This window comes from Penicillium odoratum (assembly GCF_028828045.1).
Source record: "Penicillium odoratum strain IBT 22623 chromosome Unknown utg000005l_segment0_segment0, whole genome shotgun sequence".
Taxonomy (NCBI): Eukaryota; Fungi; Ascomycota; class Eurotiomycetes; order Eurotiales; family Aspergillaceae; genus Penicillium; species Penicillium odoratum.
The window spans coordinates 5,089,231-5,102,736 of NW_026643147.1; the positions used below are offsets into that span (position 1 = coordinate 5,089,231).

General features: G+C 48.9%; 2 protein-coding genes across 2 annotated transcripts; both read left to right on the forward strand.

The window, feature by feature from the left end:
- Positions 1-6,056: 6,056 nt before the first annotated feature.
- amdX (putative C2H2 transcription factor (AmdX)) lies at positions 6,057-9,705 on the forward strand (the record flags this gene model as incomplete). Its single annotated transcript, XM_057141394.1, has 3 exons — positions 6,057-6,150; positions 6,215-9,562; positions 9,620-9,705. The coding sequence occupies 3 exons, from the start codon at positions 6,057-6,059 to the stop codon at positions 9,703-9,705; spliced, it is 3,528 nt and encodes a 1,175-aa protein (XP_056995400.1).
- Positions 9,706-10,713: 1,008 nt separating this feature from the next.
- N7520_007461 (uncharacterized protein) lies at positions 10,714-12,741 on the forward strand (the record flags this gene model as incomplete). Its single annotated transcript, XM_057141395.1, has 1 exon — positions 10,714-12,741. One exon carries the CDS (start codon positions 10,714-10,716, stop codon positions 12,739-12,741), a length of 2,028 nt encoding a protein of 675 aa, XP_056995401.1.
- Positions 12,742-13,506: the final 765 nt, after the last annotated feature.

Genomic DNA, 13,506 nt, shown 5'->3' on the forward strand with positions numbered 1-13,506 from the left:
TGCCTTTGGGCGCGCTTGACTGCAATCTTACTGCATGAATCTAAGGAGCAATAATCGCCACTACTGTATCCGTAGATCTCAGGCATCAATGATGTAAATTCTGCCTTGCTCAAACTGTCGGATGTATGTATGACATGCATAGATTCGGAAACAATTTGATCGTATTGATAAATATACAGTAAGATTACTGAGGTCAGACGGATTTTAGTGCGGTTGTACTTGTGTCGCATTAAGGCCCATCCACTTGAGAATGGTTTCCCGGGGCTACTTTACCCACGGAATGCAGTAGTCAAGTTTTACTCTGGGTGGGCACTTGATTAGGTTCAGGTACAATCGCCATGATTGATCCTAATAAAATCACTCTTAATTATTAGGTACTAATCACAATTTTCCTCTTAATATTTGTGACTTCAACACTGATCTGCTCTCTGATTGCTTCGAAGCTTGACCGGAACCCGGCAAAACATTAACCATGAGAATACCTCAGATATAATACAATACGACTAATGCACGACGAGGAAGACCAGTCAATCACATCAGATCTAGCCGTTCTCACCGACCAACGCCTGCACGTTCCGTGGGGTGATCATGCACTACGACCAAGTAGAGTTCGACGAGCTGAAGAGGGCCAAAGGTCCTGGGTCGGCATTTCTCCGTTTCGAAATTCGCCGGACATGATATCAAGATAAACAACTAGCCGCGTAAAAGCTCTAGCGCTAACAGTAGTTAGTTATAAGATGGCACATTTTTCAAGTCGTGATCTTATCGGGCAATGTCGCGATGTCCCGTTCCCTATCAGTCACAGGTCAATCAGTGTCTTCGATCCACTTAGCCTGACTTTAGTTGTATTTAGTTTACTTGGCCCAATTTCACAGCTTTGTTATCGCTAATCCGTATGCTATCTTGGTATGCATTCTTCAAGTCATTTTTGTTTTTCTGGGCTTGTCTTAGCGCTCGCCTCGACCATTTTCTGATGCCGATCCCGCTCGATCGCCCCCACGGTATATTGCTATCTGTACATGGTACTGTAGTATCGCCACTCCAATTTTGGTTATCGTCCCCTGCAGGTATGGGTTTATTGAAGGCCTGAACATTCGTGAGAATTTATTGGCTGGAGATCCTCCGATCGTTTTCTCTCAGGCCTGCGGATCGTCAGCGCAGGGACGCGGACGCCCCAGTGCTCCGAGCTTAAGCAGCGCCTGTTTTCAAATAGGATCGCCATTAATAACCAAAGAGCTGTTTAGTTTTGGGGTCGTGGTGGCAATATGCGTGGACAGTGCGCAATGACATTCTTCAACGGCGGAAATAGAATACCTTGGATGTCAAGTTACATACAGACAAAAGTGGATTCTAATGTTGGATCCAGCTTATCAAGCATCGGGCCTATCCGCACTTGCACGAAGAAAATCCCGCGAATCTCCAAATCCACACCAATTGGGGTCCCCCAGCTGACTACCGCTCGTACATACAGTACACACCAGAGCTCCACACGTCATGGCTTGCCGTCTAGACTCTTCCCGTCGCAAGTCTCATAACATTTTAAATTGAATGAAACGCCAGGTGCATTGAATTGACTCGATTCGATTTGTCGTCGGAAAAACACCGGCACTCTATACCCGAGCATCACAACGTAGTTTTCCACAGCCACTGACGCTCCTGGATAAATGAAACTGCAAGATGTTTGGCCACAAGACTGCCATGCAATTCGCGGCACACATATTACGGCATGTACTCCGTACAATTTCTATTGGCGTGCGAAGCCTACGCCCACGCTACTATGTACTCCGTAGAGAGTATTACATTGAAGCGGCAAATCGCATGTCGCGTATCTGATCGACCCGAGTTGCACATATAAAAGTGGCCTAGGCTTTGCCTGACAGGATCGGTTGGAATGTTCTGCAAATCCACTTTTTCTCCATTGGCGGGACAGCGGACCTTAGCCCGCCTTATCTTCAAGTGGATCAAGACTCCAAGTGACGCACAAGGTCATCGAATAGAGTCCCAGGGGCATTTTGATCGATACTGTACGTGATATTGACGCCAGGGGCTAGAAATCATGTATGCTGCATTTCCCGGCCCAAAGCGAAGCGCCACGACCGGAGTGCTGTTTCCAGGTCGCCAGCGCTAGGACCGTAGACCTAAATTCAGGATGGAATGTCTGGTAGGTCCTCTGCAAGATCGACTTTATCCACCAACTACCGTCAAAGCTACCGCCCGGTGGACTTCTTCACGGACTGGGCGTTTGTAATTACAAGAGTGGCATCATCTTAGGGTCGAAGTGCACAAATTAGAAACGAGTAGCAGGAGAGAATGGAGTACTTCGTAACCATGGACACCAAACGGGCAGAAGTCCGATCCCCCCTGTGGATGGGGACTAGTGGGCCGCTTTGCTGGGACTTGATGCGACTTGATGCCATCGTGCACAAGTGGCAAGCACAGGCCACGGGCTGATCAGCCCGTTGCACCGGGATTGCATCGGAGCATCGGAGAATTTATGTGGTATTAGTAAGGTCACACCTGACTTTTTTGATGTAATTGTGGAAATTATTGTTAAATTTGTTTTACTACGCCTTGTTTGTAATATGATTTAATCATTTGCTTCGCTAGTAGACGTGGATTTATGGACTTTATTGGCGTACGGTATCAGCCATCACCCGCAAAGCGCGCTTACGCAATAAAGTTGACTTGGCTTGACATCTTTCTTTTGCAGTACAATGATGCAGCTGAGCTTTTTCTGGGAGTGTATCGAGCCAGGGTGCACGTGGGTTTCATTGGATAGGCTGGCCGTAGCGCATTGATGCTAACTAGTATGCTAACTGCAAAGAAGGGTATAGTGCGCCCGGCCTCCAGCCTCGTAGAGATTGAGAATGGCCAGTAATTGACTTCTGCTCTTGGACCTGCATGACTTAAATTTTTCTGTCCCAAAAAATAATCAAGCTATGTCATTGGGGTCAGAGGGTTTGAAGAACAGGGGCAATTCTATGCAGGTAAACCCACTGGCCTATTTCTACTCCAGATGTCTATAAAATGTTACTATATACGCCGTAAGCCGTAAAATAACACGGGATAAAAGCCATGTGCTGTATAATAAATTGCTCATGTGGCAGATTCGGAATAGTCTTGAGTTTCATTGAGTCCGGCAGTATCCATTTCCACGATCATCCGACTCATAGCGTGGCTGGAGTTGTTTCATTTGTCGACCATCCTTGAGTTATCTTGGGTCACCTGCAGCTCTCATAGGCCGCTAGTAGACTAGCCTACCTTAGTGTGCATACTCCGGTCTGGGGTTTCTGCAAACGAGATGTCCGTGCCACTGAATTATCTGTTGATTTGGGTCTGCCATTCTTTGACCAAAAAAGACTTGTTACTTGTTTGTGTCTTTCATGGAAGCCAAAGAGAATAGAACCGGGGGGTTCCCCGGCCTCCGCCAACATCCGAAAGACACTCGGGTAATTCCCCAAGGAAAAGAAAGAGACCCAAGGAAACGGACAAATAGAGCGATCGTCGGGGCACGGTAACCCCAGATCCAGCCGCACTCATCAACGAATGGGTCACCGCGCCAATTGAATCCGGGGTGCTTCCTCGTTCCGTGCGACCAAACTCAAACCGGCGTGGCTGCAACGTGCAAAGTCAAAGCGTTTTCAGTCAGGATTCTAGAAAAAAAAAACTTTGCGGGTTGCGCTTTTGCCTCGTACCTGTGTCACGTACGGAGTATGGGAAGCTTCAAATCACACCCAGAAACAGTCATGTTAGCCTACATTCTTTCATCCATGGAACAATAGGGTATATACGGAGTGGCAAATTGATTAAAATATCCAGCCACTCACAACCATCTCCTTGTCCTCTTAACCAGGCATCATACTTTCATGGAAGACCAATCTCACTACCCCCTTTTCTTTTAAGACTGATCCAGGCATATCCCCCACACGAACCCTTATTTGGTTTCTGGTTGTTTCTTTTTCCCCCACAAAAATGGCGCATGGCCTTCCCTTATTTTGGGCCTTTTTGCGGATCCTTCCGCCTACATCCATTGGTCATCTTAGCCCACCAGCCTCGCGCAGTGGATCTCGATGGGTACCTGGCCACATCATAGACCGCGGCCGGGGCTTTTTAGGTGTCGCAGATTTACCCACCCCCCAACCTCGCTGTTTTGGACCGTTTTCCTGTCGATCGTGGTCGTCACGAGGACTCGAGATTACAATCGTCCCTTTTTGTTGCTACTGGGGGATTTCCGTGGCAGGGGTAGACTCCCATACGTGGTCCAAGGGTATAGCTTTACGGGGTGTGAGGTCACATTCCTAGGATTAATATTGAACCAGCCAATCAGAGAGAGATTGTGTAAATAGTCCTTGAACTGTGCTGATAGTTACGTAGATCTGCGTTAAAAGGTGACTTGATAGGATGTCCCGAAGAGACTCCGAAACACATAAGAACGAGACTGATACCAATGTGAGATAGTGTCAACCAGTGTCTTGACAGGTGAGTCAGTCTATTACTACCTACTCCGTACACAATTAGATCATGCCCCTGGCAGGACATTTTACCCTGATAGTTGATTATCTAGGCAATTTTGGCATGTTCATTGTTTCTTATCGCTGTTTCAGCTATTCCCGTCCTTCCTCGGCTCAAACCCCGGAGTAACCAGGGAAGTCCAAATACTAGCGCCGCGCTGACCGATTACGCCACTAGACCCAAGAAGGCGACTGCGTGGCGGCCAGTCCATTGGAGCCAATAACGCTCATCGATAACCCCAGCCAGGAACTGGTGGGCATCCGGTGAGCAGGCCGTGCGTGGTCGTAAGATTCGGGGCTACGCCGCATTCAGTACCACCCTGGGTAATCGCAGTCCAGTTATTGGTGCTTCTAGGCCGTGTTGGGGAGTGGATCACTGATACATGTATTGGAGTGTTATAGTGCTAACCTTGAAAGTAAAAGAAAATGTAATTCAATAAATCTGGCCATGGATTTGCTGTCAGTTGACTTCGGAGTTCGTGGACTGGAGGAAGAGGAATCCGTGCGTGGAACGTGTTAACATTAAGACCTGCACGTATGGGCCCGTTCTAATGTATTTTCGTACCGCCATTGTAATGGACCCGGTACTTTGTATTTAGCGGTAATTAATAGATTACAAGGTGGGTTTTGGTATTTGTATACGAAAGCTTCCATATTGCCACGAACCACCGGACCACGGGTATGTAACTACCCAAGACCCAGGTACCTTTTGGCGTAATCGTTGCTTGGATTCATCTTCATCCTTTCTCTTCATCCTTCATCCTTTCTCTTCACCTTTTACCTTTTCCTTGTCGTGGTCTTGAAAGGGCTTATCTGCCATTGTTCGCTATCTCGGTTATCTCCGGCTCTATCCACTTGCATGCTGTAGCTGTGAGAGAAGAGAACTTGAGCTTGACTTGGTGACAGGAGGCAAATTATCCTCTCAGTCAATGGATACTCGGGAAGCTTGATATCTGTCGTCAACTCCCTGTTTGACCCTGTAAGTTCTGGTTGGGGGTACTGCGACCGTGCTGCGCAACCCGTCTGTCATGGTTAAAGCCGGTTGCCTTGCTGATGTTGCGACCTTCCCGTTAGAACACCCTCGGCTTTCTATCTACCGGCTGCAGGTCCTCTAAACCTGATTATTCCTTCTTCCATCCATTGTTCCGATTCAGATGAGGCTCGGATAAGTTCGAAGAAACCGACCTCCCCGATCGATAGAAACGTGCTGTATAGCTGCTGTCCCTCTCTGGTGGGTCTTATCCGCTCCAGCATGGTCCCATGAATAGCCGCCTCCGTTACCCTGGATTTTTGATTGAGATAACTTGGGCTTGACGCACACCAGTTGAGAGAGAGAAAAATGAACATGCTGACCTGATGTCATCCGACCGAAATAGTGGTTGATGCGACAATAGTGTAAACTTGTCTCAACTGCTTCGCTTTTGAGAGACCCTTCATTCCAAAGCCTGCGCCTGACTTTCCCCTCCCCCGCATTCCCCAATTCACCTCCACAGGGACCACGGGTGAATCTAGTCTGTCGAGGCAATTTCTTCAATTTTCTCTAGGATGCTATTTGATGCTATGGTTGGTCACGACCAAACCCATAGCCAAAAAGTGGTGGATTTAGCCAGTATCAACGAAATTCCCGGAGACATGCCTGGTAAGTACCCTTTCTGGTATCAATTAGCCTTAACCTGCGAATTCTGAACTCGCAATCTCGCCAGCTCCGTCCAAGGAGAAGAAACAGGAGGCCAACGGCCAAACCACCAATGGGAACATCCCACCTCCCAAGACAGACAAGCCTCGGCCCCATGTCTGCACCACCTGCAGTCGCTCATTTGCGCGATTGGAGCATTTGAAGCGCCATGAACGTTCGCACACCAAGGAGAAGCCCTTCGAGTGTCCCGATTGCGCCCGGTGCTTTGCGCGCCGTGACTTGCTGCTTCGACACCAGCAGAAATTGCACATGACGACAACCCCATCCTCTCGTCCGAGAAATGGTCGTCGTGAGAGCACTGGCGCAGCAGCCCCGGGCGGCGCTAATCGAGTTCGTAAGAACTCCATCGCTAACAACTCCTCCACATCTTCCATGCGTCCCAGAGCCAACACGATCAGTCACATTGATGGCGCCGCATTGGGAATTGCTAACTCAAGCAACCCATCCTCTGCACCAAGCATCTCAGGTCATGCGTATCATCCCAGTTTGGGGTCCCTTCCTTCACACATGGATTACCGCGGTTTCAGCTCTGGTCAGCCCCATCAGAACGGTCTGCCCAAGATTGAAACTTCAGGGTTACCCATTGATATGTCGGGGGGATTGCGGACAGCTCCCGTCTACGGGAGCTTTGATTTGGGCATCGACGGTATGCTGATGGGTCATGGAAGCACAATAAATCCAGCGCAATTACACTTCGCAGGTTCCCCCCAGGGCTTTGGTGATTCCCCCTCTTCCCCGTTTGGCCATCATCCCCACGGCATGCATCCGGCCACGGACCCCATGATGGATGATGAAATGAACTTTGACTGGATGAACGGATTCGATACAGCCGTGGCACTAGGGAATGGAAATGACTCGGTCATCGACGAGTCTTCGCCGTCGGCCATGAGTACGGGTAGTCAGAGCGGCATCAGCGAGGCCATGCTAGATGGCCCTAACCGCATTCCCATCTCCAATGGCTGGCACAACCCGTTCCATACTCACACCTCGGCTTCGGCCAACCAGTTCGCGACAATCGACTTTTCACCCACTACTTTAAACGACTTGGGGATCCCACCAGAGACCGTATCGCCCAAGGCACTGATGGCCCAGAACCCGTTTGGTGAAACCTATGCTACCCCTCCATCAATGACCTCGGTCGGCCAGTCCATCTTGGGAGGACATTCGCAGAGTATGTTATCATCCTCTATGGCAACAAGCGGAGAATCTCCTAATCCTCTCAACGTTCCTTTCCCGAATAGTGCCCTACGAAGTCAGCAACTTTCCCCACTCTCAACGGATACATTTACAGACTCCACACGACAGGCTCTATTAGCGAGCATGTCGCAACCCACTGGCTTCAATCACCGCAAGTATTCTCAACCCGCAAGTGGACTCCTAAACAGCCGAGAACTATTCGCCCGCTCAACTGGCTTCAACAGCTCTGGTCAACTACCTAGCACCTCCGATCTGCAACGATATATCTCAGCCTACTTGAATTACTTTCACCCCCACATGCCATTTCTTCACACGCCAACCCTCAACTTCCAGGCCCCCGAGTATACCAATAATCTGCGCACGCCAAGCGGACACCTAAATTTAAGTTCCACTGGGGTTTCAGGTGGAGGAGGTTGTTTAATCCTCTCGATGGCTGCCATCGGAGCACTATACGAACATGACCCAGCGGCCTCTAAGGAGCTATTTGAGGCCGCAAAGAAGATGATTCAGCTGTACCTGGAAGAGCGCAGAAAGGCCGACATGTCTGCCGCCCTGAGCCGTTCAAATACAGGCCGCGACAACTCGGTTCACACCACGCCGCTGTGGTTAGTACAAGCGATGCTATTGAATGTGATATATGGCCACACTTGTGGGGATAAAACATCTGCAGATATCGCTAGTACACACTGCGCGGCGTTGGTTAGTCTGGCTCGTGCAGCTGAACTCACACACCACTTGGACCCAAAACATCTACCTCAAGACCATCTTACAGCTGGAATCAACCAGTCGGACGATACTGAAAACTGGACGTCTTCATCATTTAGCCAGCCCAAAGAAAGACGGGACTGGCTGAATTGGAAGGTGGTCGAAGAGCGGAAGCGCACTCTTTACGCAATATTTGTTCTTTCCAGCTTCCTTGTGTCAGCATATAATCACGCGCCAGCTTTGACCAATTCCGAGATTCGACTTGACCTGCCCTGTGAAGAAGACCTCTGGGCTGCTGAGTCCCCACAGGCATGGAAAAAGATGGGAGGCCAGACTGCCTCCAAGAAAAGTGTCTTGTTTTCAGCTGCCTTGACATCACTCCTCACAGCCAGCCAACGGCAGCAACAAAACCAGTCACAGAATCTCTTCTTCAGCGGTGGCAGCACAGATGATCCACTGAACGCGGAAAACCGACCTAGCACATTCGGCTGTCTTGCTCTCATATATTCACTACACAATTATATTTGGGAAACTCGACAACGGCATATGGGCCGGCAATGGACTGCACAGGAGACTGAGGCAATGCAATCACACATTGAACCTGCCCTACGAGCGTGGCAGGCAGCTTGGGCAAGCAACCCAGTTCATAGCCTAGAACGCCCTAATCCTTTTGGTGCTGGGCCACTCTCCGCAGATAGCATTCCGTTACTGGATTTGGCATATGTTCGACTCTTTGTCAATCTCGGTCGAACAAAAGAGGCATTCTGGCAACGAGACTGGAACGGCATGGCGGACGAGCTGGCTCGTGGTGGTGAGGTTTTCCAACAAATCGACACACTCATGGACGACGTAGTAGACCCATCCCTTACTGGGTCACTCGATGGCCGACGTGAATCCATCAATGACTTGGGAGTTGCGGATCTCGCAATCTCGAAAACTCCAACCCAAGAAGAGCCCATGCAATCCTTGTCGAGTGTATATAACATCGGCCAGTCTAAGCGTGAAAAGAACTTGCGGAAAGCGGCTTTTTACGCTGCCGACTCCATTTCCATGTCAGATCGCTTGGGCAATACCTTTGCCGAGTTTTCATCCAGGGAACTCCCGATTCAATGCGCGATGTGTGCCTTTGACTGCTCACAGGTGCTGGCTGAGTGGATCACTACAGTCCAAGAACGGGTCGGGCCATACCTTGGTATCCTTGGTCGAGACAACATCGATTTAACTCAAGTGCCGGGCGTCATGCTGCTCGAGGACGAGGATTGCAAGCTGGTGGATAAAATCAAGGAGATTCTTAATAATGTTGAGATGAAGATGCAACGGCAGGTACAGAATAACAACTCTATGTCTGCGTTGAGTGTCATGCAACGTCTACCAAGTGTGGTGGAAGGAGGATACGGATGTAAAATATTGATTGCCACGGCAAGCCTATTGGACCGGGCTGCTGTTTGGCCAGGTAAGACAGATCATCACATTGACCTTGTTCTGGACATGGACGCTAATTTTCAATCAGTGACGAAACTGATGGTCCGCTCCCTTGAAGCACAAGCTATGCGAATGAAGGAGCGGGCTGAGAACTCTGTTATGATGACCACCTAATGACGATTTTCTTATACGAATTTCCTTATGAACCATCCCCGTCCAATTTCTCGTTCTTCGTCTGTTATGGTTATGTTCTTGTGTGCAAGCCCTTTGACTTCTCTATACGTTTATCTTGCCCGGCCTGCCTCGATGGCATGCTGCTTGAATCGATATCGATACCCCGATCGAATCTATCATAGACGAATGCCATGATATGTGACTTTTATGTTTTATTTATCTTATTTATCTGAAGTTTTACGGCGTGCATGCTTTAGGTTGTGCCGTTCCGTGAATGTTGTACTTGATTCTTATGACCATGACCTACATCCAAGATTGATACCTGTGGATGATTGCTCCCGCGGAGGCATTTTGCTGTATTTTTCATCCATTCTCTTTCCCTGTTCGTTGTTTAAGTGTGTAGATTACTCTTGTGAATCTGGCATTATTGGACTATTTTGGAATCATTGAGGTTGTAGATGTGCTGCTTGTTGACGTGGAGCTACCTACGTTTTAGACGTTTACTATCGCATAATTATCCATGTAAGTTTCTTTATGGAACTAGTAATTAAAATCAGTGTACATGACCGTGTCTTCCTAGAGTGCCTACAGAAGTGTACGGAGTAGATTAGTAGAGATTTGTACCTTGTGGTTCGGAAAGTGAATACGTCTGTATCCTACAATATGGTTGATAGCCAGTGTCATTGGCTTTTTGCTGTCTCAGCTTTGTAGCTTGGATTTATCGAAAAAAACAGAAGTGAGATTTTAAAGACTTAGAGACAATTTGAGTAGAAATGGTTGAGGTCGATATACGGAGTAGTCAAGCTCGGCGGAGCCATTACATAATCTCCCCACCGTTGCTGGGGCACGCGTTAAGTGCTCTCTTCGCGTTGGGCGCCCATTCACAGCAAACTAGACGACCATAGAAATGACGACAACCCCTCAAACGGGTCTGTGTCTGGCTGCTCCGTGGCAGCTTTTGACTACAGCCCTCAACCACCAACACCGCGCCACGGTGTCCCTCTTCCGATGCCAAACCAGCGGCCCGTCTCTCCGGTCGCTCTCGAGCCATGTTGCCCTCCACCTGAATCGGACCACGATCTACATGGCTTACTAGGCTCTGATGATGAGCTTGATGATGTGTCTCGGGCTGCGAAGTATCAGCGAATCGAAAGGCTGGCAGAGGCATATCTCCAGGGCCGACCTATGTTCATTTCCTCTGCGGCGCTGCGTGGCCCGTTTGATGAGGGATGGAAGAATCCGTGGAGAAAGAAAAGGAAAGTTACTACGAAGTCCGATACGAAGCTGAGCGTTGCGGAGTCTGGAGGGCGAGATAAGACGCACGGGACGACTGTCAGAAAGACCGACGTACGGAAGAAGAGATATAAGACCGATTTGGAAGTCCATTCTCGTCCTCATACTGTCTCGGCTTCTCCGTTCGTGCAAGAGCTTGCCCCCGCGTTCAATATTGAAAATCGAGCTTCTCCTTCACCTTACAGGTCTGGCCAGAAGAGACCATCCGGTATTGCTCGCGCGGAGGAAATCAGTCGAGTTTCACCCCAGCTACCTAAGAGGCTAAAAGAAGAACCCCAGTCGACGGATAATCCTACTCTCGCTGAACAAAGCTCGGCAGACTGGTTGAAGAAGGGCCGAAGACGGATGAAACTCAAGTCGTTTGAACCGCCTAGTTCCCCAACACCGAAGAGTGGGCATAGATCGGAGATTGGGTCTCGTGGCAGTGCATCGCGCTCTGTGGCTCCAAAGTCACCTAGTTCATCAGACCTAGCTACCGCACAGAAGGCCACGCTTTCTGCACGGCTGCGTACAAATATTGCTGCCAACGTCTCTCCTCATGCGACTCGATCGCCTGCGCAGGCTCCGCAGCAAAGCCCAAACACTATTGCTGCTGTTCCATCGCCTTGTGAAACTGCTTCTGAAAATTGTGCAAAAGGGAGTTCGCTCCGAGTCATATCTTCCACTTCTCAGCTGGCGCGCTTTGAGTATCGGTTGCGTGTACCTGTCTCGAGCCCGCAGTCCGAACCCAACTCAACGGCTGAAGAATTTATTGCTGCAAATCCGTCTACTCAAGCTGATGAGAAGATCGATGCTGATGCACCGGAGCCTGTTCATCAACTACGGCCCAAGGAACCTCCGAACACCGGCCATGGAACAGACCAACCAGTACAATTGTCAAAAAGCCTCCGGTTTGTCAATGATACCGACGGAGCGACCTCCACAAGTACATATATCCCAACTGCAACGGAGCAAAATACCTACGACGAGCTCCCATCTGCTCAACAAGTACCAGTTCTACCAGGCGTTTCAGACCGGGTGCCATCTCTTTACTCGACAATAATGTCCAAGGAGAATGCAAATATTCACAAAGACACTAGTCCGGATACACAATTATCTACACAGGCTGCTTTCTTACATGCACAAAAATCCTTCCAGGATGATTTGGAAAGCCCCGCTCACGGATACGGCATTACACCAGCTCAGCCGCGGGCGATGACAAATGCGGGTGATGAGTCCCTCCTGGCACAGGAGACACCACTTTACCGACCCGGTACTTTAGAGAGAGCATTGCCCCATGGCCTCAAACTGTCTGAGACCAAACACTCCGACAAGAGCAAGATTCAGGCGATGAGCACACAATGCATGATCGACGCTGCTACGCCATTCACCTTCAGTACGGAGAAGAAAATACGATCGTTTCGCTCGCTTTCGCCGCCGAAGACTAGCCCTAGCAAGACACGACCCATTCATATGGCGGAAACCATTTCTCCCCTCGCATCCTCTCCGGTCTCCGTTTTTGACCCAGATTCCTTCGCAGCTCAGCCTGAACCTAAAAGTCCGCATTCTCCATCTCCCTATGCTCCACCCGAGAACACTATTGCCTACCCATACACCACAGACGCCACCTTACTTCCATTAGACTTGGGTGGATCAACGCCGACCACGCAGGATGGACAAGGAGGACTCCACACGACAGACAGTTTCAATCTCAACCAGGCCATCGCCGATGCTGGCAGTTGGCTACGGCAAAGCTTTAAATGAATGAGATGTCAAAACCTACTCAGAATTTTAAGCAATCACACCTGGCGCGCACCCTGACGACTATTTTTGGTCCAAATTCGATAGGGTTTGGTAGCTTGCTATGAGTTCTTAGCATTGGGGTTTTCCTTTGCTTGATTCGTGTTTATTTTTCTTGATTCCCCCTTTCCTAGGTTTGATTCGTATAGCGTGCTTTGACTTACAGACTTCCAATCGAAGCTCATTAATGATTTACGAATAATTGTTCATAGTTGGCTAAATACATCAGACACATATTTTACCTCTTGCATATGCCTTAACACTTCTGCTATACCTCATATTGAGTGCTTTCTGTAATTAGACATTCGAGACCGATAATAGGTTATCTTTCTATTGTAAGGAGTATAGTCTGGGTGCCGAACAAAGTAATCAAACCGCCTTATGTGCAGTGGTATGTATGAACTGAAGGATAGAAGTGAAAATAGAAGCTGGTTGGATTCAGTGCACTACGATCAATGGATTGGATGAAAAGCATTAGACTAAAGAGATGGTTTTGTAGATCAGGTCCCTTAGATATATCGGGAGAATCGCCAGACAACCTAGTGCTTAGGGAGCTACCCATACGCGTTTTTCCCGGGTCCAGATCAAGGGGTATACTTCCAACCGAGGGGCATTTTTGGCATTTTTGCGGGTTTGCGAATCTATTCCTGCTGTTGTCATTTTCCATTTCTTTCCTTTTTTTTACTTGATGTTCCTTCTTGAATTCCCTGTTCTTCCCTCATTTCTTTG